At 43.0% G+C, this 27,822-nt stretch overlaps 1 protein-coding gene across 1 annotated transcript in view; it reads left to right on the forward strand.

The window, feature by feature from the left end:
• The first annotated feature begins 281 nt into the window (after positions 1-281).
• The window catches only part of STX18 (syntaxin 18), a 100,457-nt gene continuing 72,916 nt past the window's right edge, over positions 282-27,822 (forward strand). The window contains exon 1 of the mRNA XM_075260860.1: positions 282-446. Within this exon, the coding sequence (XP_075116961.1) occupies positions 300-446 (147 nt within the window). The 5' untranslated portion in view covers positions 282-299. The remainder of the gene's footprint in view (positions 447-27,822) is intronic.

Consider the following 27,822-nt stretch of genomic DNA (forward strand, 5'->3'; position numbering starts at 1 on the left):
CCAAATGTAAAGCATTGTGGACTCAATGGTGCTATATAAATAAACAATAATAATAATAATAATAATATTATTATTATACATCTATTGAGTTGCCATTTGTGAGACTTGTGATAAATAATGACATGTGGGGACTTCTCCATATTACAGTGCAATAACCTGTAGGAGCCGCCTCCCCTCCCCCCGCTTTAGCACATACACCGTGTGCGGACTCTCTGTGAGGCGGAACGTTTCTCTCCCGTCCTGGTGGCTCTGGCCGGAAGTATTTGTGGCTGCACACATGATGACGCGGCGCTGTCAAGATGGCAGCTGACATCACACTGTTATTCAGAGCCAGTGTGAAAACCGTGAAGACGCGGAATAAAGCGCTCGGCGTGTCCCTGCCCGAGACTGACCTGCTGAAGAAGAGCCGCCCCAGGGCTGAGTTTAGCGGGAAGGCCCGGGATGTGGTGAGTGACAGCAGCCTGTCTCTTTTCAGTCACAGCTGGTAGTGAACTACATGTCCCAGGATGCTTTGCGTGTACTGAAGGGGAATCATTATTCAATGGTCTGTGCTATGTTGTGCTGATTATGATACTACAGCAGCCAGCATGTCCTGTCAGGATGTTGTGTGTTGTCTTACAACAGCTGGAGACTAGTGAGCGGTGACTGCGCCTCTGTGGTACTGTCTGTAGGAGGCGCCATACTGATGATGTGGCTAAAGATTAAACCTTGTCCAGGGTATATAGTGTGCTGCAAGGAGGCCGGGAGGTTGGAAAAAACCTCGCACCCTCTGCACCCTCTCCTGTCCCCGGGGCTTCGGTGTCTTTCCCTGGGTTCGGGTCCAGCGGCGCCCGGTGCTTCTTCTGTTGGATTTTCTTTGCCTCACTTTACTGTCAATGAGCAACCTAAGGAAAGGAAGCGGGATGTCGCCCAGATACGTCCTGTGACGGTCCTATCGTTAGGTTGCTGAGGCCACTGGTCACTTGCTGGAACAAGACCCTGGGAGCAGAAGGACCTGACCGCAGGGGGTGATACCAGAGCATTGCGGGCAGATATTATATATATATATTATAGTAATATTAACTTATTCTTTAGCTGTATGTACAAAGACAATATGACGTCAGCGGTCTTGTCCTCTGTACTGTCCTATTTTCCCAACTTAATGGTTAAAACAGGTTTTAAAGGGAGTCAGTCACCAGAATCCAGTCCTGCAGGTAGAGAGGTTAGAGTCGCCAGAAACCAGTCCTGCAGGTAGAGAGGTTAGAGTCGCCAGAAACCAGTCCTGCAGATGGACAGGTTAGAGTCGCCAGAATCCAGTCCTGCAGATGGACAGGTTAGAGTCGCCAGAATCCAGTCCTGCAGATGGACAGGTTAGAGTCGCCAGAATCCAGTCCTGCAGATGGACAGGTTAGAGTCGCCAGAATCCAGTCCTGCAGATGGACAGGTTAGAGTCGCCAGAATCCAGTCCTGCAGATGGACAGGTTAGAGTCGCCAGAATCCAGTCCTGCAGATGGACAGGTTAGAGTCGCCAGAATCCAGTCCTGCAGATGGACAGGTTAGAGTCGCCAGAATCCAGTCCTGCAGATGGAGAGGTTAGAGTCGCCAGAATCCAGTCCTGCAGATGGAGAGGTTAGAGTCGCCAGAATCCAGTCCTGCAGATGGAGAGGTTAGAGTCGCCAGAATCCAGTCCTGCAGATGGAGAGGTTAGAGTCGCCAGAATCCAGTCCTGCAGATGGAGAGGTTAGAGTCGCCAGAATCCAGTCCTGCAGATGGAGAGGTTAGAGTCGCCAGAATCCAGTCCTGCAGATGGAGAGGTTAGAGTCGCCAGAAACCAGTCCTGCAGATGGAGAGGTTAGAGTCGCCAGAAACCAGTCCTGCAGATGGAGAGGTTAGAGTCGCCAGAAACCAGTCCTGCAGATGGAGAGGTTAGAGTACCAGAATCCAGTCCTGCAGGTGGACAGGTTAGAGTCACCAGAATCCAGTCCTGCAGATGGAGAGGTTAGAGTCACCAGAATCAAACCATGTTTTCCTTTTGTGAATCGCTGCCTCTGTTGCCGAGATAGCGACTTTTTCTGTCAATGTGCACATAAGCGTTTTTTGACAATGGGGATATAGCCATAGCTTTAGGGCTAGTTGACACAGGCACAGAGGGGGCGGATTATGGTGCGGAATCCACGTCATAATCCGCCCCCTTACAATGGTGGTCTATGGAGACTGCTAGGATTCTTTTTTTCCACTAGTGGAAATAAGGAGCGAGCTGCCCTTTCTTCAAGTGGAATCCACGGCTGAATCAGCTGCTGCGGCAATACGCTCTGGACTAGGCCCATTCATTTGGGCCTACGCCGGATCGGAGTGCCACGACTGTCAGAAGTCGCGACAGGTGGATTTTGGCCATATTATGACGCAGCTACCCGCATCAGAATATGGCCAGAATCCACCCATACCCCCCCCCCCCCTGTTTGAACTAAGCCTGAAAGAGTTAACTGGCAATGCAGTTGTTGCTCCAAAAGAGCTCATTGGCATATTAACTAAAACAGGGCTATCTTGGCACTAATTCAGAAGGAGGTAAGAGTTTGATTCAGGTGACCTTAACCTACTGATCTGCAGGGCTGGGTGATGTGTGGGTTCTGCTGACAGACTCCATTTAAGGGGGAGAAAAAGAAATCTCAGTCACTATCACTTTCTAAACACCCTGGACTTGTGACAAGGACATTGAGTCTGAGATCTGCGTAGCTGCTGCTGCTGTGTTTAGCGCACAGAGCATTGTCTAGACTGGATATAATTGTCTCTTCTCTTGGCTGGGAGCAGGGCTAGATTTGCACTTGTTTATTGCCCTTGAATATCACCAAGAGTGTCCTTATTCACTGCCTTATATCTTGACATTGATGGGGAGCTGTGGCACAAAGGGGTGAGTTATACGCTGGTGTTGATGATCCCTATGGCAGTGGAGGTTGAGGTACGGGCTCATTCAGGGTATGGTGATGCAAAATGGCAGTAAAGAAGGGCAATTTTTCATAGCTGATTTGCATTCGTGGGTCACCCAGTTTCATAGATCCCTTGTGCCACTATGTAAGTGTCTGATCAGAGGGGCCCTATGGCTGGGTCCTCTAGTGATCAGGAAGCCAGGTGACCGAAAGTAGCCCTAAGGCCTCCTTGTAAATGGATTGCCAGTGTCCTTTTGTAACTAGCGCTTCATTCACTTCTATAGGGCTGTTGGGATTGTAATCTCCAGCAGTGCTCACAGCCTCATAGAAATGAATGGATCACCAGGCGGCCTAGTCATAAGGAGTAGTGATGAGCGAGTAGTATTGGATCGAATACCTCGCCGGCATAGCAATGCGTGTAATCGGCCGAACACTAAGGGGTTAAAATCTTTGAATATTCGATGCATTTAACCCCTTGGTGTTCGGCCGATTACACGCATTCCTATTCAATGGAATACTACTCGCTCATCACTAGTAAGGAGGCCTTAGGGCAGTGGTTCTTAAGCTTGTTTGAGGTTCCAAGCCCACCAGTTTCAGTTGCACATTCACCGAACCCTTCTTTAGTGATAAATCAAATATGACTTATTTCCAAATTGAAGACATAGGTATATGTTTTTTTACTGGTACACAAAATGAACCGTGCATAGGGCCTAGAGTTCGATCGAACTCCGGTTAAGAACCACTGCCTTAGAGGGACTCTGTCCCCCATCCACCAGATCACTGAGACACCCAGTGATTGAAAGCTTATCTCCTGTCCTGTAGATAACAGAAGTGTCGGCACAACCACTTTTAAGTCTATTGAGGGATTTGCTACATTTGATTGAAACAATTTAAATTCAGCCATAGGATGACCGTTATCATCATTCGTCCAAGTGGAGTCTAAGGCCCGGTTCACACTTGGCATCTCTGATTGATGGGATGGGTACTGCCACCTCTTTGCTGGATGCCAAGCGCTGTGCTGCACATTACCTAGTGGTGACGCCTAGTATTACATCTCAATCCTATTCATTTCAATAGGCTTGAGCTGCAAAATGGCTGTGACCAATGAGTGTGACATCGCTGGCCCCAGAAGAAGCAGTTCTTACCTGAGAGCCCTGGTCTTATCCAACAACTGATGGTGGGAGCTGTCTGATCTGATATTGATGTCCTATCCTGAAGATAGGATAGTACCAGAAAATCCCTTTAATTCAATTCTGTGGTCCTTGGGTAGTTTGTTCTGCCTTCTTTTATCTTTATATGACCTGGTAACAGTCCTCAGGAGATGTCCTCTATGAAATTATATTGGGGCAGAGACTAAATTCTTACACTATATGTAAAGATCTGTGAGATATGATGGCGCTATATAAGTAAGCAAAATAAATAGTCACTCGCTAACTTCTCATCAGTTTGCCAGTCTCTGTATTACACTCCATTTTGTGATCCAGCCATTGAGACAATCTCTGTCAGTGTTCACGTGTGACCAATCCCATCACCCTGTCTGTGACTAGACCCATGTGCGCGGCTTTATGTTTCTCATTACATGTCTTGTAGGGACCTGATTAAATATAGGATTGTGTTTAGCTTTGATGTGCCCGGAACTGAGACATTGCTCCTATTTGAGACATCCTGTCTGCTCGGTTTTCTCTTTTCTCCCACGTTTGCTATATCACATGATTCTTCCTGTTTGTAGTCGTTGTATAGATTATATAAAGTTACTTCCTTCTGGCAAGGCGGTAAAAATTAATGCTGCATTTTTTAAAAATGTTGAATATTTTCCTTAATTCAGTCCCATAAAGGAAACTAGGAAGATACAGACAATCTGCAGGCAGGAGTAGAAGAAGATCAGATTCCTGTATACTGTAGGCTTGTGTGTGTGTGGGGGGGAAATCATTATAACTTGTAACTTTATCCATTGAAATCTCCTCCTTCCATGGTAAGAAGTCAGGGAGACAGAGCTATCAGTGACTGAAACCTCTCCTCTGACTATGAATACAGAGATGGCTGCCAATCACTGATAGGACCGCCCTTTTGACTTCTTACCATAGAAAGAGAAGACATTTCAATGGATAAAATAATAGAAGTTATTCTGAATCTTTTCCCACATCCTATATATCAATCTGCTCAGCTCCTCCTGCTCTATAACCTGATGCCTACAGATGGCATTAGATAATAAAAATATATCCAATATATTTTCTGCACCAATTCCTCATAGTTCTCCAGATTTGTGCTTGCTGTGATGGGACCAGGGCCGTGGCTGCGTGATGGGATGGGGACCAGAGCCGTGGCTGCGTGATGGGACGAGGACCGGAGCTGTGGCCGTGTGATGGGATGGGAGGGACCAGAGCTGTGGCTGTGTGATGGGACGGGAGGGACCAGAGATGTGGCCGTGTGATGAGACGGGAGGGACCAGAGCTGTGGCCGCATGAAGGGACGGGAGGGACCAGAATTGTAGCCACGGGATGGGAGGGACCAGAGCTGTGGCTGTGTGATGAGACGGGAGGGACCAGAGCTGTAGCCATGTGATAGGACGGGAGGGACCAGAGCTGTGGCCGTGTGATGGGACGGGAGGGACCAGAGTCGTGGCCGTGTGATGGGACGGGAGGGACCAGAGCTGTGGCCGTGTGATGGGACGGGAGGGACCAGAGCTCTGGCCGTGTGATGGGACGGGAGGGACCAGAGCTGTGGCCGTGTGATGGGACGGGAGGGACCAGAGCTGTGGCCGTGTGATGGGACGGGAGGGACCAGAGCTGTGGCCGTGTTATGGGATGGGAGGGACCAGAGCTGTGGCCGTGTGATGGGACGGGAGGGACCAGAGCTCTGGCCGTGTGATGGGACGGGAGGGACCAGAGCTCTGGCCGTGTGATGGGACGGGAGGGACCAGAGCTGTGGCCGTGTGATGGGACGGGAGGGACCAGAGCTGTGGCCGTGTGATGGGACGGGAGGGACCAGAGTCGTGGCCGTGTGATGGGACGGGAGGGACCAGAGCTGTGGCCGTGTGATGAGACGGGGAGACCAGAGCTGTGGCCGTGTGATGAGACGGGGAGACCAGAGCTGTGGCCGTGTGATGAGACGGGGAGACCAGAGCTGTGGCCGTGTTATGGGATGGGAGGGACCAGAGCTCTGGCCGTGTGATGGGACGGGAGGGACCAGAGCTGTGGCCGTGTGATGGGACGGGAGGGACCAGAGCTGTGGCCGTGTGATGGGACGGGAGGGACCAGAGCTGTGGCCGTGTTATGGGATGGGAGGGACCAGAGCTGTGGCCGTGTGATGGGACGGGAGGGACCAGAGCTCTGGCCGTGTGATGGGACGGGAGGGACCAGAGCTCTGGCCGTGTGATGGGACGGGAGGGACCAGAGCTGTGGCCGTGTGATGGGACGGGAGGGACCAGAGCTGTGGCCGTGTGATGGGACGGGAGGGACCAGAGTCGTGGCCGTGTGATGGGACGGGAGGGACCAGAGCTGTGGCCGTGTGATGAGACGGGGAGACCAGAGCTGTGGCCGTGTGATGAGACGGGGAGACCAGAGCTGTGGCCGTGTGATGAGACGGGGAGACCAGAGCTGTGGCCGTGTTATGAGACGGGGAGACCAGAGCTGTGGCCGTGTTATGGGATGGGAGGGACCAGAGCTCTGGCCGTGTGATGGGACGGGAGGGACCAGAGCTGTGGCCGTGTGATGGGACGGGAGGGACCAGAGCTGTGGCCGTGTGATTTTTTTTTTGCCAAACTTCATTACGGTGGAGACCATTGGGGCCGCAGCAGATTCCAAACATTACTGTAACTCCAAAAGTAAATACAATAACTTTTTGGTGTCGTCATTTTTTCATTTTTTTTTTCTCTCCAGAGAACAAACCCTCCTCTTTGTGCTCCAAAAAGGCCATCTCATCAGGTCCTATAGAAGGTTGCGTTCCTCGCTGTATGCTCTGATTTACAGGGGAATGAAGCAATTTAGTAGCATGTAAGCATTCCCACTCATGGTGCCCACAGACAGTATCCAGTTCTGGAGTCCTCATTCCTCCTGGGGAGTATGGGATAGTCCAGACTAATTGTGTTACTTTACTTGCTTGTTGTCTTCTGTTACCAAAGCATGCATGTATATTTAATAGCCAGATGTTTCATTCTGCCATGTGAGGGAGTCGAGGAGAGAAAGCTTTAGTGATGTCCTATGCAAATTCAATCATTGGGTGCGGTTTCCTAATCTAATGGCTTAACCAGAAGGTTCTTCTTTTAGATTATCAGAGAATTTTCCAGATATTTTGTGCTGCGTTATACAGATGGTGATGTCCTAAAGCGACCTTTGGCGGAAATTAGATACATCTGAGTTAGAATCAGTCCCAAACTTCATTGTCTAAAGAGGTTCCATCTACGGCAACCATGGTACAAGGTTTCAGGAGGAAAGTCACTGTCGCTGCAGAGTCTGGGCCTGCTTTGGGTGAAAGTTGAGGAAAAAAAACTTCCCAAACTTTACTACGGCGTCAAAATGATTATTTTTAATGATGTAATTAATATTGTATAATTAACAAGTTGTGTAGTTTGTTACATATTTCCTTTAATAGGACGTCAATCACTGGATTTTTTGGTGAATTAGAGGGCAGGATTGGCAGACTGGCACAGTCACAATGGTCAGAGCTCTCAGGTTCCATGTAAAAGTATAGGATGGCACTCTAGGTATATATAGGATAAGACTCAGGCCCGGGTCACATCTGCGTTCAGGCCATTCCCCTATTCGTGTGAAATATGTGGAGAAAAAAAGTCCTGCAAGCAGCACTCTTCTGTCCATTTTTTTTGTGCGGAAACCACACTGTCCCCATTATTATAGTCTATGAGGTCCGTGGGTTTCCTTAGGGTTAGTTCACATGGGGATTACATGGTGCATATTCCGTCGCGGCTTTCTGTTCCAGATTAGGCCCAAATGAATGGGCCTAGTCCAGAGGGTGCTATCATGAGACGGACGCCGGGGCTGAATCAGCCGCAGAATCCGCCTGAAGACAGGGCAGCTCACTTCTTTTTTTTTTTTTTTCCGTGAGCGGCAACTTGCTGCTCACAGAAGAAATAGCGCTAGCGGTCTACGTAGACCTCTATAGTGAGGGGGCGGATTATGACGTGGATTCAGCTCCAAAATCTGCCCCCTCTTGCCCCGTGTGAACAGGGCCTTAGCTAACCACTTTTTAGTGCTGATAGGTTTCCATTCGGGTGGGGGGGAGTCCCCAAGTGGACACCCGAGCACAGATGTGATCCAGACCTAAGAATATAGGCTTATTTGTTTATTTTTCTAAGGTTATGTTCACACACCCTTTTTTTGCAGGCACGACTGGCTTAAAATAGTGCCTCCCATTCACTTCAGGGGGAGTCAGGAGCAAATTATCTCCTTTAGCTGTGTTTTTTTTTTTTTTTTTTTTTTTTTTTTTTTTTTTTTGCAGCAGTTGTTTTGGAACTATTTTTGAAAAACCATTACAAAAAAACACTCCTTTTTTTCCTGTCTGTTGTTCATGTCAATGGGCTGTGCAAGGCGGAATCCACCTAAAAATCAGTCATGACGCTTGTTTTTTATTCCCTCTAGCTGGAAAACAGTCGGCCTGACTCCCAGGGAAATGAATGATGTAGTTAGGAGCTGTTTTTGAGGCGGATTCCTCTTCAAAAATCCACCTTCAAAAAAAAGAAAAAAAAAAAGTGTGAACTTCCCCTTACTTGTAGAGTGCCCAGCTATTTCACAGCGCCTTGCACACGTTGTCTGTCACTGGTCCATATCTGGTTCACAGTCGAAGTTCCTTATCGGTTTGTCTTTAGAGAGTGCGGAGAAACCGGAGTACCCGTAGGAAACCCACACAAATCTATGGGGAGAACATACAAACTCCTTGTATCGTTATTTGGTTTCGAACCTAGGACTACAGCGCCATCTTAGATATACACTGGAGTCGGAGCTATATATCTGGATCTCTGTCATGTGTGGACTAGGTTGATAACTTGTTTTCGAGAGGACATGTTGCGAAATGTGGGCCTGCTTCATAATAGCACAATGGCACATTTGATGTCCAGCGCACACAGAATAAAATGAGATGTGATGTGAAATATTTTGACAAATTTTAACATGCTATGAAAGATTGTTATGAAACCCAATGAGCTTGATGGTTTTCGGTGAAGCTTCGCCACCCCTCAGATCTTCTTTCATCCTTGTCTAGCGAACACATCATATGACTTTGGGAGTTAAATAGGGTCATTCATATAGTGATGTTATCTATGACATAGAAAATTGTCTGGTTTTTGCACACCCATGAATGCGATTCAGAGCCGGAGACCAAGCTCTCCATTCACGAGCTCCTCATAAATGGCCCTTCATAGGTCTTTGAACTAAGATGTCACACAACACAATGGTCCAACTGTTCAGCCAACAAACACTTCACAGCTTGTATTTATTTAGCAGCAAATTTATATTAATACAGTCCGCCAGCAAGAGTTTTGGATTTTATTTATTTATTTTGTTTTTATTATTTGAGCTGGTGTGTTTTATATCTTTCGTTGTAATTGGGCCTAGTCCGGAGGAGGGTATGTCTTCAGGCCGAATCGCGAGGTGAAAACAGCCTGAAGAATGAGCATCTCGCTTCATTCAGACGACATTTTTTCTAAGTACCTTGTCGGAATAGCCTTAAGAAAGGCTATTCTTCTCCTACCTTTCGTTGTCTTCTCGACGCCGCCGTTCGCCTACAATCCCGATTCTTGTTGGTATGTAAATTAGCTCTCACAGCACTGGGGGCGTCCCCAATGCTGCGAGAGAACTCTCCAGTGCCGCCTCTTCTTCAGCAGCGTCATCTTCAGCCTCTTCTTCCGGCGGTGGCTTGTAACTTCTAAGGCCTCCGGCTTTGGGCAGAGCAGACTGCGCATACCATAGGCCGCTTGCATAGTATTGTAAGTGGTCATTTTCTTGGGGCCTGTTGGCATGCGCAGTCTGCTCGGCCCGAGGCCTAGAAGTAAGAAGACACCGCCGAAAGAAGAGAATGAAGAGGCCGTTCCTGAGCGCTGGGGCCCGCCCCAGTACTGCGAGAGAGCTAATTTGCATACCGAGAGAAACCGGGATTGTAGGCAAACGGCGGCGCAGAGAACACGACGAAAAGTAGGATAAGAATAGCCTTTCTTAGGGCTATTCCGATGTGGTACCTAGAAAAAAATGTTGATAGGATCCCTTTAAGGGGGGTTTTCAGGACTCTGTAGTGAGTTGCACTTCCTTTTCTCATAAAGTGACATCTCGTCCATTGGTCACGTGGCTATGCTGCAGCCCAATCCCATTCACACCTTTTTCCTATCCACAGCCCTGGCATCTCAGATGGAAGCTTATGGACCTGCCATAGCTCTAATACACTTCTCCTACAGCGAAAAAAATGAGTATTACATTCCAGCTATTTAGATTGACCGTGCATGTCCTATATGAACGACTGGAGTCTGCCAGCAACTTTTCTGTAAATTTTTGTCTTTAAGTGAATAATTCTTCACGTATTATGGATAATTTTATTTCTGATTCCCCAAAATATCTGCTTTATTTCCAAAGGTAGAAAACATTTTGGTAAAATGTCAGGGCTAACAGAGAACTCAGTGTATCCTAAACAGGCGTAAAACCAACGCTCTTAAAGCTGTGATATTTGAGAACGCCCCCATCCAGTAGTTGCATGCCTCCCGTTCCATTCGGACTTATGTTTGGGGATCTACAAGCCCATTATCTGCCATGCAAAACATAGATTAAGGAAAATTAACCCTCCGTCCAAATAGCCTAATGCTTTTGTGAACGTAACCATCATGTAATATACACGGTAACCAGGGTCCATTACAGGAGATCTAGTTTAGAAATTGCTTGGGAACGGAGCTCGCAATTGCAAACTTGGAATGTCCTGTACGTAATTAAGTTGCGGTCGGGATTTGGGGGGGAGAACTGAAGCTATGATTTTTTTTCTTTTTTTTTTTTTCCTAAACATACTAGAATAACATTTCTTTATACTTAACAGTTTCTTATAGAAAGCCGATCCTCTCACGAGGCATTGATTAAAGGTAGAACAACAAGTAAGAAAAAAAAAAGATTCAATTAAGACTTCACTTAGAACGCTGACAGCGGAGCCTTAATACAGAGCAGATGTGGCCCGTGATCAGATAATCTACTTTTCCGAGACAACTTGCAAAGTTTTTTAAGTGACAGCTACAAATTTTTGATTACAGCTAATTTGGAAATGTCATTTAGTCAGTCGTTCCTCCGTCCTGTAAATTTCATCATGGGGTAATCCTATACTGATGCAAGGCATTGAAGCTCCTGCCATCTTGGCTAATAGATTTTATTTTATTTTAAAATTTCTGGCTCTCCCTTTACCCATTGTGTTAAAAAGAAAATAGGGGACGTAGACCGAGGCAAGTTTGTCATTGATGTTGACATTTCTGGATCTGTTTGGTGGGTATTTATAATGTATATATGACTTATATTCTGCAGGTTTTTTTGCAGCTTCTCCCACTGCATGTTGTATCGAGAAATTACAGTTGTCTCTGAGCTGGTAGGTGGAGACTAGGATTGAGCAAGGAATCCAATTAACTTGCCTTTAGGCCAGGGCCCCACAGGCCCTCTACCTCTCTAGGGTGGCGTACAGAGTGCACTGTTCTCCTAATTACATCCTGGAGAATAGATGTGTATATTTTTTACCCAGAATCCCTAGCGGAGCAGGAATGACTTGTAGGTCTCCATACGCCTATGTAGGCACACACTCTCCCTGATGTATAATAGGTAGTAGTGAGACTTCCATCGATCCTAAGATCAGGGTTTCTTTTATCCCCACTGTAAATATAGCTGCAGTGAGCACTGGTGAATTCCCACCGCCATTCATTTCAGTAGGAGCGCTGGAAATAGCTGGAGTACAGCACTTCTCCAGCGAGAGTTCACCAGCGTTCACTGCAGCTATATTTATAGTGGGGATAAATCAAACCCTTATCCCAGGATCAGTGGTGATCTCTGCAGTCAGACCCCCAATTTATCCCCTTTTTATAAATAAATACAAAAATTTAAAAAAAATTAGGCGTTCCACATCCAAAATGCCCAAATAATAAAAATGTTTTCCCAGTATGTGGTTTTTTAAAAAAAAAAAAAAAAAAAAAATTAACCAAATCTCCATTCTTTAGCAGTTTTGCCTCCTAAATAAAATGGTGCTTTTCAAAACAATGGACATTCCCCAAAACGATATGAGTTAAAACTACATCTTGTGTCGCCAAAAAAGACGCCTTACGTAGCTCTGTACACTCACAAGAAAAGTTACCGGTGTCACAATTTGGCTACTAAAATATTTTTTTTTTTTTGCATTTTACCAAAATTATAAAATCAAGATTCTAATTAAAATAAATAAATAAAAAATCTTTCCTAAGGTTGAAAAGAAAAATTTGAGATTGTATTTTTTGACAAAATCTCCCCGCCTCAGTGGAGACTAGACGCCATATAGTACACTGCGCACAGTGGAGGGCTGTGGAGTCCGTAGGCAAGAACTGTGACTCAGATTCCTCCATTTTTCCACTTCAACTCCTGAAGCAGCCGCCAGTGAATGAATTCCTATGAAAGTAACAAACTATGAATCTAATTATTCAATATTAGTAATTGTACTGTATAATCATTTTATTTTGAAGCCGGATTCGGTAACTTTTCCCAGACTGGAGTTGACGTTGGGACCAATTTTGGCTGGAGTAGGAAAAAGTTACCATCCATAAATAAAATGATTATTTTCAGTGGTTTGATACAATTATTAATTAGACGTGTACTTTATGTAACAAATTTTAATCAAATTGAAGGATTTTTTTTTTTTTTTTTTTTACTGCTTCTGACTAACCATGGCTGTCAGCCATTTGTGCAGACGTTGGGGGGCTGTCTGAGGAAAAATTCCCTACAGATTGCACAGCCGTGCTCCCCATTGGCATGTTTCTACAGGATAATGCCATAAGTGTTCATACACCGTCTACCAATAAGTATTTGGCCACCGGTGGTAGAATAGAAAAACCACATTTATTCCTATCCAGTAGTTGGTAGAACCAGCAGATACTTCCTTACGGATGGTATTAAGTGACACAATACTCCCGGGTGCCTGGTGACACTCCTGGTGTATGTGAGCCATCGGTTGGGTGCGGTTTCTCTGGCCAGATCGTCTATCTCCCGGTTTCGGGCATCAGGGCACATTCCAACAATCACCGTTCACCTTCCACTTCGTAATCACATAGGCCACTGTGATTACCTCACAATTACCCCTTTCTCGAAATCTGACAACTCTGCACTTCGTGGCATCTTGTATGCCAATGCTGTTTCCTGTTTAACAGTGGAAGGCTTGACGTACATCACGACCGCAGGTACTGTATCTTCATTTGCGTGGGTGTCCAAATACTTATTGGTAGACAGTGTATGTAGCTATACTATATGAAACCTGTATACCTCCATACCCAACTGTGTCTTATCTTGTATCCAGGGTAGAGGTGGCTCAAAAGGGCACTAGAACCTCCTTTCAATCTGTGTAGTTTCCCCAACTAACGTCTCCATTTGATCTAATATTTGAATCCCTTACTTATATCATTGTATTGACACACACATTGTTTCATTTGACTCCAGCAACTCCTCTTTGGTGAGTTATAATTTGTAAGGGACTGTATATGCAAAGGGGATTGGTTGAAGCCAGGAAATAGTTAGAGAGAGGCTAGCCAATCTGGAACTCCTCTCTAGTCCAGCTTGCCACAGAGCGATCAGCTGCTCCACTACTGAATCAGATGCCAGCTAGTTGCAAAGCAAGTACACCAAGAATTGAATGGGTAGAGGATGGCACTACAAAATAAATTCTGTAACCATATGTTTTGTAAGCCCTCCACAATTGGTGACAATGAGTAACCACATGTGGCTCTTGATTCCCCTTCCCCCCTCTTGTCTTCTAGGAAGTATTGAAAGTTATTGTGCTTTAGGGATATCAAAATGTTAAGACAGTACTATTGTCAACATGCGATCGCTGGTAAAGATCTGACTCACAACCAAGTAATATCTAAGTTTTAAACCCTTAGGGTAAGTTCAGACAGAGCTTTTTGGTCCAGAATCTGGGGCGGAGGAGTAATTAAAATTTGAGGCTAATGTGCAGTAGTTAAAATTTTCAGCATATTTATTTAAATTTTTTTTCTAGGATAAATTTTGTAGAATTTTTTTTTTTTTTTTATTCACCATAGTTTATAGAAAGTAATATTTTCAAAATGGAATTTTATAACTTTTTCTTTTCATAATTTGATTTCATGTAATTAGATTTATTGTTCTTGCCCAGTACATGATGATGGAATTTAATAAATTTGTTTTAACCAGTGACGTACATTCAGATGTTTTTCCCGTGACTCAGGTTATGTCTCTGGAAATCAGCGTATCAATGTAAACGTATTATTCATTTACTTCTCATTTTGGTAACTCAAAGATTAGATCCGAAGAGTAATAATTTGTTTGTCATTGCATAATTGTGGAAATTGTTTAGAAATGAAGAGGATCAAGGAAAAAAAAAACCAATTATTTAGGGTGAAATGGGTTGTAGCTTGGGGCCCAATGGCAAGCAATTAATTGCCCCTTTGCCGCCATTATCTTACCTCATTACCATCAGCTGATACCTTCGGGGTTTGGCAATTTACAAGAGGAGAGTATGTGCTTGGCAAACCTTGTGAGATTAGTCTTGTAGTTTCGCTCAGGGTAAGTTCATACAGGGATTTCTGGAGGCCGCCTCAGGTTCTGGTCCAAAAGCCGGGAGCCGTGACTGAAAGCTGGTGCACTGCAATATCTAGCCACGCACTCACCAATGAGTGGGCCTAGTCTGGAGGAGGGAGTGTCTTCAGGCCGAATTGTCAGGAGGAAGATGAGAGACCCCAGACCCAACAATGCAGAGGCGCTATCATACAACCTGGGCTTCCATAACACCTCTGCAGTGCCACAGGCTGATCCCTCCATGTCACATTGCCGCATTGATGCCTTCATGGAAAAGGAGCCACACCAAGTACTGAGGAAATTTACCGGACAGACTTCATTTGGCCAACATTTCTGTGTTAAACTTTTGTTTACGCATGGTCTTATCTAATATTCAAATTTTCGGAGATAATGACTTTTGGGTTTTCCTTGGCTGTAAGTCATAACCATTAACAGAAAGAAACACTTGGAAACGTTCCCTCTGTTTGTAATGACTCAATATAAGATGGGGGGGGGCACTTTTTCAAATGAATTACTAATAAAAATAATAATTTTTGATGATATTCTAATTTATTGAGATGCACTAGTAAATAAGCTATGAATTTTTTTGCACTTTTTTTTTGCCTACCTCTTTAAAGGCATTCTACCATTAAACTACTTCTTTTTTCTAATGAACACGTCGGAATAGCCTTAAGAAAGGCTAGTCGTCTCTTACCTTTAGACGTGGTCTCCGCCGCGCCGTTGCGTAGAAATACCGGTTTTAACCGGTATGCAAATGAGCTCTCCGCAGCAATGAGGACGGGCCCCAGCACTGAAACACCGATGAGCGCATCCCCATTGCTGCCCAGAGCTCTTTCCTGCGCCGCCTCCTTGTTCTGCAGCAACTCTGCCTCTTCTGGCTTCTTTTGCTCTTGTAGTTCTATAGAGGAGCATAGAGAGGCCACCCAAAAATGGCCGGCGGCCATTTTTGGGTAGCCGCTCTTGCAGTTCAATACAGGAGCCGGCCAGCGGCCATTTTGGGGTGGCCTCTCTATGCTCCTGTATCGAACTACAAGAGCAAGAGAAGCCAGAAGAGGCGGAGTTGCTGCAGAAGAAGGAGGCGGCGCAGGAAAGAGCTCTGGGCAGCAATGGGGATGCGCTCATCTGCCTTTCAGTGCTAAGGTCCGCCCTCATTGCTGCGGAGAGCTCATTTGCATACCGGTTAAAACCGATATTTTTTACGGAACGGCGCGGCGGAGACCACGTCTAAAGGTAGGAGACGAATAGCCTTTCTTAAGGCTATTCTGACGTGGTAATTAGAAAAAAAAGTAGTTTCATGGTATAATCCCTTTAAAGCCGTTAATAAAAATAAGAAGAATAATGAAATAAAATGACTCTCGTGTTCCCCACTGCTCTACCACCAATTCTTCAGTGGTCCCCGATAGTCCATTTATTTTTCTGGAACATTCATTTGCTTCAGTGGTTCTGCCAGATTTGCTGTTGCGATGTTATTTAGTAGGTTCATGCTGCTGATTTTTGGGCTGTTCCTGAGGCTTTTCTGCTAGCTGTAAATAGAAGGATCTTTCCCTATTTTGTGGCAGAAAAAAATAGGGATTTTTTTTTTTTTTTTAATATTACTATCGTTCTCAAAGTAACCAATTGTACAAGTTATTTCACAGGAAAAAAAAAACAGGCCTTTTGGAGTTAGAATAAGGTTAAAAATTCTCGTTTGGATGAAAGTGGTTGTACGGTTTACACTAGGTTTACCCCAGTGTTTGGCCCACATGGGGACTTGAGAAACGGTGACCCTGTCGGCTTAAAAAAAAAAAAAAAAAAAATCAATGACAGCAAAAACCCGCAGACTTTTCTCTCCACTGATTATTTATTTATTTATTTTAAGCAAATTCTGCAGCGGAGACGCAAACGCAGGTGTGAATCCAGCCTTAGAAGCAGTAAAGTTACACTAATTCACAGAAAAGCCAGTGATTTGTTCTTATTAGTTTTGAGCAAGTTGTTTTTTCCGACTACCTCACCGGCATAGGAACGCGTGTAATCAGTAGAGATGAGCGAACACTGTTCGGATCAGCCGATCCGAAGAGCACGCACCCATAGAAAGCACCTGTGACACTGACTTTGCCGGCGGCCGGCTGGCGTCACAGGTGCTTCCATTCATTTCTATGGGAGCGTGCTGTTCGGATCGGCTGATCCGAACAGTGTTTGCTCATCTCTAGTAATCAGCCTAACACCGAGGGGTTAAACGCATCAAATCTTCTAAGCGTTTATCCCCTTGTTCGGCCGATTACACGCATTCCGAGGTATTTGACGAATACTACTCGCTCAACACTAGTTCTTATTAAAGTACATGTGTAACCAGTGACATATCTTATTAACCACACAACATTAATTCTTATAGAATATAATTGATCATTTTAGGTTGGTGACTTCTGACACGACATGAAACTGACTCCAACTCCACAGCCCTGGTTACTATCGCTGCCTGTTTTTGTGACTCAGTCCATCTTTTTTTTTTATTTATTTTTTTTTATGTAGATTGTGAGCCCCACATAGAGCTCACAATGTACATTTTTCCCTATCAGTATGTCTTTTTTGGAATATGGGATGGAAATCCATGCAAACACGGGGAGAACATACAAACTCCTTGCAGATGGTTTTTTGGTCCTTGGCGGGATTTGAACACCAGGACTCCAGCGCTGCAAGGCTGCAGTGCTAACCACTGAGCCACCGTGTGGCCCCTTCAGTCCATCTATTCTATTGTTGGGGTCCATGCAAAATGTGGACTGTGTGCGGATCCGATCCATGCACCATCTTTTTCTTTCCCATAGACCCACAAATGACTACGGTTATGTCCATGGAGCTTAAGAATTATATCATGTCATAGGCTCATCCATAGGCTTAGTTTTTGGTGTGGTTATTGACACAATTTTGTAATTCTTCAAAGCGACACTACTTTTTTTTTTTTTTTTTTTTTAAGTTTTCAAGGGAAACTCAAAAATAATATCAAAGCTTAGAAGAAAATCCCCCAACAGGAAGTCTATAGACGTCAGTGCTACTACATAGCAAAAATGTGTGTGTCTGACGTATGACGTGTGTTCACCAGAAACAGAATTCTAGCTGTGCCTCGCCAGGGGGCGCCCTCTTGAAGTGTCAAGCGTGAATTGAAACCATGTGCGATGTAGTCCTGAACACCAGCCACTATTGCGGTGTCCTAACCTGTCAATCACTTCGCTGAGGCCATATCCAAGATGCACCAGTGAAACTTACCAGTTATGTTTTGTTGGACGCAAGTGTTAAGAAGATCAGAGACGGCGGGTGGGTGGTATTCTGAACACATGGCGAAAACTGATCTTCCAAACCCATGAATGTCTTATTATTTGTTCTTCGCCTTTGGAGAGTCCTTCTTAATAATTGTCAATGTCATTGCGTGACCTTTGTAGGCTCTTTACATCTGTTAGGTCGGTATTCCTTTCTGGGCAGCGAAATCACTTTACTCTGGCTAGAAGTAGTTCCTTTAATGTCTTAAGTGTATTTTGTTAGACATTATGGTTGGCATTTGGCTTTGTTTTGGTTTTATTTTTAGAGAATTATCAGGTACTTGACTCCTGTCTCTCCATCAGCGCCACTTCAGACTCCTGCTCAAACACTGATGGAGTTTCAGTATTTTTTTTATAGTAAAATGTGTGTGTGTGTGTGTGTGTGTATGTATATGTATAATTATTTTTCTTTTTCTTTTTTTTTTTCTTTTTAAAGCCCACGCAGATTGTCATCAGCCTTGCACACCTAATTTTAATGGTTTGCTTCCTGCATCCAGTACTGGTGCATGTGAACCTTTAGTGGGTATGGACATCATGGAGAGATGAGCAGCTGTGTATGTGAATTTGCCATCCTTGTCTTTACTTGGAAGGCTGAATGGCTGCCATGTAATGTTACATTTCTCCTGTAGCTACCATGGCCTCTCTTGGCAGTACCTGATGTTTGCTAGGGGTAAGAGGTGAGAGAAGTAGCAGCAGTTTCTGCTCCCGTTTCGAATAGCATGCACCTATAGGAATGAATGGACGCAGCCGGCTTCCATTTATTCCTATAGGTGCGTGCTATTCGAAACAGCCATTTCGAATAGTACTCGCTCATCTCTAGTAGCTGCGAGTAGATGCCGTTGCACTGCAGCAGTATCCAGCCACGCACTCCGCACCGGATTAGGCCCAAGTGAATGGGCCTAGTTGGGTGGGAGTGTCTTCAGGCGGATGTCGCAAGGCGAATCCTCCTGAAGAATGAGCATGTCGCTTCTTTTTCTGGGAGCCGGAACAAACGGCTCCAAGAAAAAAAACCTGACCGGCTCCCATTGATTTCAATGGGAGCTGTCTTTTTTTTCAGGATTTTGAGACCGTTACGGCCTCAAAATCCTGACCCAAAAACCCTGTGTGATCTTACCCTTAATGGGGTTTTCCAGGGCCCAAATTGGATAGGAGAAGTCATCAGTATGTGATGTGTAGGGGGGTCTGACACCCGGACCCCACACCGATTAAGTGTTCTATCATCCTCTGGGTGCTGGTGGACGGGTTGCAGACTCATCTATTCAAGTAATGGGAGCAGCACTGTAATTCTATACAGTACATGGGGCCGCCTCATGCACTTCAGTACCTGGACGCTGCTGGAACAGCTGATCTGTGCACTGTATGGTTGTCAGAACCCTTACAGATCACATACTGATGGCTCATCAGCATGAAAAATCAAAGTTTGGCTGGAAAACCCCCTTTAAGGTGAATAAACCATGCCCATCCCCTGTGTGATGTTTTTATGGGCCCATTTCATGCAGTTTGTTTTTCCCCTTGTGATATGGACATCAATAAAGCGCTGTATTTTTTTTTTTACACGGGTATTAATTAAGTTACTTAGGTTCTGCTTGTTTGTGCCTGGCAATGAACAAGTTAAATAGTCGGTAATTTGAGGCCTTTTAATGCAGTTCGATTATTTTTCTTGGCCTCGTGGAGCCTTTGAAACACCAGGACCCCTCGTGTTATCTGGGAGCCGGTCATGTTTTTGCTACTGAAATAATGGCATCCAGCTTGTATTTTTACCCCTTTAATTCTCCCGGGGTCACAAGACTCATTAAATCGATCTTTGCAGGGATTTAGAAAGTTTACATGGTCAAGAAACCTATAAGAAGTCCCTGGAAACCCAGGAGATTGTGGTTAGTCAGCTGTGTGATCTTCAGTTTTCTGCAAATTTGCCTCAATAAAAAGTCAATTTTTTAGCTCTTTAGTAAGGAAATGGGCGGATAATGCGACGCACAGTCTCCTGGTAATGGATGGTGTATAGTAATAGCTGCACCTCACCAATATATTCATCTGTGTATGGGAATTCTCTCTCATAGAAGAAACTATTCGATAAATAACAGGCAAAAAGAAAGTACTTGGTAATATTTGTCCCTTAGTTTTCCTCCTTTAATCTTCTTTTCATTTACAGATACTGCTTCTAGGTGACCAGGAGCGGACCCCAGTACAGTAACAGCGTCCGGGCCCCCAGTTGTTTACTGGCTAATATTTCAGGTCCTCTCTTGGTCAGGTAGAAGCTAGTCCATGCCCTCATAATCTCCCGCCTAGATTACTGCAACACCCTTCTCCATGGACTCCCAGCTAACACCCTCGCCCCCCTCCAGTCCACCTTAAACTGTGCTGCTCGCTTGATTCACCTTGCCCCCCCCCCCCATTCTTCATCGGCTGCTCCCCTTCCAGTCCCTTCTCTGGCTACCCGTTGCCCAGCAAATTGAGTTCAAGCTACTAACGTTAACATAAAAAGCCATCCACAACCTGTCCCCTCCATATATCTCTGACCTCATCTCCCGCTACCTGCCCACACGTAACCTCAGATGCTCTGTTCTCATCCGCTCCTCACACAACCGTCTCCAAGATTTCTCCCGTGCATCCCCCATACTCTTGAATTCCTTACCAAGACACATAAGACTGACCCCCACAATCACAGGCTTCAAGAAGGCCCTGAAGACTCACCTATTCAGGAAGGCCTACAACCTCCAATAACACTATCACCGCACCGCCATCTGTACAGTCTCCCCCTCTCCTTCTGTCTCTACCCCCCCCCCCCCCATAGATTGTAAGCCCTTGTGGTCAGGGCCCTCTATCTCACTGTGCCAGTTGGACATTTAGTATTATATTTGTCTGTATATTTTGTTTACTGTATGTAACCCCTCAAAAATATAAAGCACCATAGAATTAATATAATAATGTCCAGCACCATGGAATTAATATAATAATGTACAGCACCATGGAATTAATATAATAATGTACAGCACCATGGGATTAATATAGTAATGTACAGTACCATGGGATTAATATAGTAATGTACAGTACCATGGGATTAATATAATAATGTACAGTACCATGGGATTAATATAATACTGTACAGTACCATGGGATTAATATAATAATGTACAGTACCATGGGATTAATATAATAATGTACAGTACCATGGGATTAATATAATACTGTACAGCACCATGGGATTAATATAATAATGTACAGCACCATGGGATTAATATAATAATGTACAGCACCATGGAATTAATATAATAATGTACAGCACCATGGGGTTAATATAATAATGTACAGCACCATGGAATTAATATAATAATGTACAGCACCATGGGATTAATCTAATAATGTACAGCACCATGGGATTAATATAATAATGTAATGACTCGTGACTAGTGAATCGTTTCCTTAAAGATAAAAATGTCTGCTGTAAAGTTGCAATTCCTGACTCTGCACAAGAGGCGAAAGATCTGTAAAATGCTAGCTACAGCATGAATAGTAATACAAGCCATTTCTTGTTACTATTCTTCTATGTGTTTTACGTGCATGTTTCGTTTTCTATTCTTTGTTCTCATAAAGATGCAACAGTTTATGGATCACCTGAGCAGAAACATATTTGGGACAGTAGTTGTGGCATAAAACAATACATGTGTGTTAAGCTGTATTTTATGGTGTTATGTACTACATCTGATAGTCATTTGTTCACTATTTCGCAAACGCGTCTCTTCAGCGGTCTGTATGTTACATACTTTGTTTATGACTATTTTTGATACGGGTTATTAAACAGGATATAGGCAACATGTCTGACTTCAGGGGGGAGGTGCATCACATTGTAAGGGTATATAGTCCCCAGGGATAACCTGTCTAGTCAGGGTCCCACAACTGGACCCTATCTTGATCAGGTGTTTCAGCCACTGGAAGCCCCATATGGTGTATATGGCCACTGCTATACTGTACGGACCAGAAGCTGTATACACTATATTGGTAGCACCTGGAACTGCAGCCCCGCACCCATTCACTTGAATAGGAGCTGGGCTGCTTCCAGCCTTGTACCTAGAAGCTGAAACAGCTGGTTAGGTCGGGGTCCAGGTGTCCGACCCCGACTAATCTGACAATGATAAACCTTTCCCTGGATAGGACTTTAGTATCAATTACCTTCAGATCCTGGACATCCCCTTTAAGTAGATACCTTATAAAGACAGTATTGGGACACATACATATTACACATTCACCTTTAGCTACCATTGACTTCATTGGGAGCCATACTGCAGTACCAGCGTCCTGTCACTATACAGGGCACGGAGCCTACTGTTTCAGGCATCAGTCGGCCATGCAGAGGTGATCTGTGCAGTGTGGCACCTGTTGCTGCCCCCATGTGTATGGCTGTGATGTCTTTTATGTTTTTGTTTGGGTTTTGAACCTCATTGAATAACACTTGGAGGTTTTGTCCGAAAAGTATTTTGCAGAAGAAAAGTGTTAGCACACTCTTCGGGCTTCTACAATCCCAATTAAGGAATATAAGATAAGATACTCCTTTAAGGCGAAGGCCCCACGGGCCGGACACACCTTTGAACAGAAAGTTCAGAGTTTTCCTCCGCACTTTCTGTTACCATTATATCTATGGGAAAGCTGCCAGCATTTCTGTCGATATAATTAACACGCTGCGATTTCCAAAACCACGCCGGTTTTGGAAATTGCAGTGGATTTTAACGCAAAGTGTGCATGGGATGGGATTCACATGAATGCCATCTACTTTGCTGTTATTGTATAACGCGCGGCATTTCCAAACCGTGGGCCCCCCCGGCCTAATAGTCCAGCATAGATAATCCAGTAATACAAAAGCCGCACAGTACAGACATTACAGTAGGTACAGGGGAAGAAGGGATATCACAACTTAAGGATCTTTCAGTTCTCTGTTTGGAATGATCTTCGCTTAGCCTGATGGTGATTATACAGCCTGGTCGCGGTTGGAAGGAAGGACCTCCGATAGCGCTCCTTCTCACACTTGGGGTGAAGCAGTCGGTCACTGACAGTACTACCCAGTGACGTCATGGGGTGGGATTTATTCTCCAGCATGGAGCTCACCACAGACAGTGTCCTTCTGTCACCCACCGCCTGTACTGGGTCCAGGGGGCTCCCCAGGACAGAGCTGGCCCTTCTAATCAGCCTGTCAAGTCTGTCCCTATATCAATGCGCCTACATTTCTGCCATTGATGGGTGATGATGTGGCACATCTTTAGCGCAAGAAAGGGCACCACACTACACCTCCCCTTCTGTGCCTTGCTCGCCACTTTCACGAATGTGGGTTGAAAACTGGGCTCCTTGGCCTGACGTGCTTATTCTACCTTACACTAGTCATCTGGCGTGAGAGGTACAGGATCCTTTATTAAGAGGCCGGATCCTCTCGGTACTTTAGATGCATCTTGTGCCAGTCAAGGCTTTTATTAAATCCACGTACAAAACGTTGATCTTACTAAATGTGTCCCTGTGTGTGGTTTTTGTTTTTTTGGGAAAATTGCTGCTTTTCATGCCCCCCTTTTTTTTTATTTGGAACCAAAAGTAGATTCAAAGGAAATCTAAAGGATCCTGTTGGATCCGCTTGGGTTTTAAAAAATGTCATTAAAAAAAAAAGTCACGTTTGTGTCCAAAAAAAACTGTGGGAAACCACTCTTGTGACTATTTTGAAGCTCTATGGACCACGGCTGCTTCCCCGTGCTTACAATAGGCTTTGATTTCCAGTGTGTAATTGTTTACAGTGGAGGAACCTTTTAAGAACTGGATTATATCCTTGGCTTTCATATGTATTTTTTTTTGCTGGTGATCTCCCCCACAGAGATCTACCCCGGGGAATAATTGTAAACCCTTTTATTGGCTGAAAAAGTGGAAGTCGGGCCTGATTTCACAACTTTTGGTTAATTACTGTGTACACCTTCAGGGGATTGGGGGGTTTCTTTTTATTTTCTGTTTTTAATCCATTAAGGCTTTTCTCTTCAAAGCTATTTGTAGGATAGGGTTGTATTTTTTGGGGGGTGTTGTTTTTTTGTTTGTTTTTTCTTTAACCTTCTTTCTCGTGACATCTGCCCCCTCCTTTATTTAATTGGGCATAAAAAAAGCAATTAAATAAGTCCGTAACGTCTCCAGAGTGAGCTGGTGAGCGTCCTATTTGTGGCGACAGCAAATGTCATTTACTAAGTAATTATCGTATAGTAGAAATTTTTAGTTCTTTTTAGTGGTTTGCATTTCATTTGTAAACCTTGGGAATGTATTCTGTGACTAAAATGACTATAATATTTAAATGTTTGTGTTAATATTAAATTTAGGCATGTATTTTTGTATCCTTATGAGATTTTCTGAGAAATTTAGAATGCATTCTTTTTGTAATAAACCTGAACTTTTAGATTTTATAATTTTTTTTTTTTTTTTTGTAGTATCTCGTTTTTTTATATTTATATTTTTTATTTTGGTTTTTAAACTTTTTTTTTTCTGCTTTACACCCCCTTTTTGAAAAATTCTAAATGGTATTTTCATTTTAATTTGATAAAGTAAAATGAAGAAAAAAAAAATTTCCCTGAAATTTTTAATAATTTGTGTACCGGTATTTTATTTTTGTTTTCGAATGATATCTTTATGTACCATATATTTTTGGTGCTTATGTTTTATGTTAAGCGCTTCGGCCATTGTTTTGCATCAGTATCGATGAGGCAAAACCAGAAGTGAAATCATTACGGAGAGAAAGTGAAATGGAAAGATTTGCACGTGTTTCTGTGTTTTAGATCCAATTCTGGTTTTAATTTCTAGAGATTGATGCAAAATTCTTACTATGTAAAAGTGGCCTTAGAGTTATACTGATGTAGTATTATTAATAATAATAATAATAATAATTAATAATAGAATTATTATATCAATATTCATTATTATATCCATATTTATTATAACAAATAGATATATAATATATCAATATGTATTATTATTGTTATTATTATTATTATTATTATTATTATTATTATTATTATATTTTTATATTTTTTTTATTATTACCATTATATACATAATATTTCTTAGCGTCATATACATATTTATTATTCTGCTTAAGAAAAAAAATTAGCTATATTAGTTTAACTATTTGTGAATATATATTCCGTAGAATTAATACAAGCTAAACTTGCTCTATGCAATTTGTCTATTTACATTTTACTTTCATTTTTAACTTTTCTTTACGTGTTTTTTTTTTTTTTTCACCATACGTTTTTTGTAAACCTAAAATAGCGACATAGTTTAAATAGTTCTCGAGAGTCTTCGCAATAGAACATTGACGGTAGACTCCGTTATCCGAGTTCCTCACTCGCCCTCTAGTGGTAGCTTCTTATTTTGTTTTTGAATTTTCGTTAATTTTAAATTTATTTAATATTATTGCGACCAAGTCTATATAGTGTAAATTGAAATATTAAAGTGTTTGCAATAGATAATACAGTATAAATGTATTAGTTTTGTAATTATAGCTATAGACATTATATTGGCATATACTTAGATCTATATATTCCAGAATTTAAGATAAAATTGATAGTGATGTGCCTAAAAAGAATTATTTAATATAAGGACATTTTTTAATTTTTTTTAATTTTAGGTTAATACAGTAATATTGTTACATCCCATGAATATAACTGTATTGCTTTAAAGGTACGACAAAATGCAGGAACTTTTTGTGGTTTGGGATATTCCAGAAACCCGGCCATGTTGTCCCTATTATGGACAGGTTATCAAGAGGACACTACATGTATGAGAAGATAACCCGGACACAATAAGGACATCATGGCTGGTTATCAGGAGGACACTACATGTATGAGAAGATAACCCGGACACAATAAGGACATCATGGCTGGTTATCAGGAGGACACTACATGTATGAGAAGATAACCCGACCACAATAAGGACATCATGGCTGGTTATCAGGAGGGGACACTACATGTATGAGAAGATAACCTGGACACAATAAGGACATCATGGGTGGTTATCAGGAGGACACTACATGTATGAGAAGATAACCCAGACACAATAAGGACATCATGGCTGGTTATCAGGAGGACACTACATGTATGAGAAGATAACCCGGACACAATAAGGACATCATGGCTGGTTATCAGGAGGACACTACATGTATGAGAAGATAACCCGGACACAATAAGGACATCATGGCTGGTTATCAGGAGGACACTACATGTATGAGAAGATAACCCGACCACAATAAGGACATCATGGCTGGTTATCAGGAGGGGACACTACATGTATGAGAAGATAACCTGGACACAATAAGGACATCATGGGTGGTTATCAGGAGGACACTACATGTATGAGAAGATAACCCGGACACAATAAGGACATCATGGCTGGTTATCAGGAGGACACTACATGTATGAGAAGATAACCCGGACACAATAAGGACATCATGGCTGGTTATCAGGAGGACACTACATGTATGAGAAGATAACCCGGACACAATAAGGACATCATGGCTGGTTATCAGGAGGACACTACATGTATGAGAAGATAACCCGGACACAATAAGGACATCATGGCTGGTTATCAGGAGGACACTACATGTATGAGAAGATAACCTGGACACAATAAGGACATCATGGGTGGGTTTCTGCCACACATGAGACCATAGAAAGTTCCTTCATTCATGGTCGTAACAATTGGTAAACGAAAAAGAGAAAAATATGTTGTCACTAAGATGGTCAGAGAGATTATCTTAAAAACTCTGCAAAATTCCTAATTATTTATATTTGCGAAAATGTTTACATTAACTACAAATTTAAATATAGTTATTTTTGTGGGGAAAACCCCTTTAAATAAAAATAATTTTGTTTGTAATTTTCTTACTTTTTTTTAATAATTATTTTGCCATTATTTTTCAGAAAAAAAAAAAAAATCATTCCATATACAAACAAAGTGGACTTTGGTGAGATGTAACAATTAACCTTCTTGCCCATATGTAATACCAGAAAATCGGCATGCATATTACATTCAAAGACAGGATCTGATAGACCCAAATTGCTTAAAACATCAGTGTTTTTACAAAGATACCCCAGGGAGCTTGGGAAACCATTTAACAGATGAAAGTGCATTTTGAAAAGTCTGACCTTACATGCAATCATAAAATGAATCAAAACAGTCCTCGGCCCCCCCTCACCAAATGTACAGAGCCCATCTGTGTCTAATCCAGTAATTATAGACTGACTTCAATTACCTTTTCAAGCTTGGAGCAGCCTGGAGACTCCTCTGTGAACAAACACAGGGTTTTGTCTAGACCTCAATTGACCACAGTCTAAAGCTTGAATTTGTATCTCATTTTATTTATTTATTATTTTTTTTATTTTTTGCAGAGTTTGATCTCGGAGGCCTGTTTTTCCGCACTAGGGCGTTTTTTTTTTTTTGTTTTTTTTTGAGACTTCTCTACTTACCTTTTGGCATTGTACCTATAATGGCTATCTTCCCGTACATACAGTCCAACAAGTGTCTTAGAACTGGCACAAAAAGTTTTGGAATTTTTACTTGAACCGTTCCAATATTGTAACATGTACAAATGGTGTTTTTTAGGGGTTTTTTTTTGTAGCAGCTTTACAAAAGTCAAAGAATTAGATCTATTTTTTTTTTTTTTTCTTTGATATGATTTTATTTTCTATGCGTTTTTGGATCATGATATCTGAGGTTAGGTTGCTATATACTAAGGCTAAGCAATTATTAAAATTAATGCAATTACTTATTCAGAAAACCAGAATCACAAATGGTGAAGTGTGAAAGTGCTGTTAGGCTAAGTTCAGATGGAGTTTTTCAGTCAGGGTTTTGAAGCCGTATCCGCCTCAA

Source organism: Leptodactylus fuscus, chromosome 1 (assembly GCF_031893055.1).
Source record: "Leptodactylus fuscus isolate aLepFus1 chromosome 1, aLepFus1.hap2, whole genome shotgun sequence".
NCBI lineage: Eukaryota > Metazoa > Chordata > Amphibia > Anura > Leptodactylidae > Leptodactylus > Leptodactylus fuscus.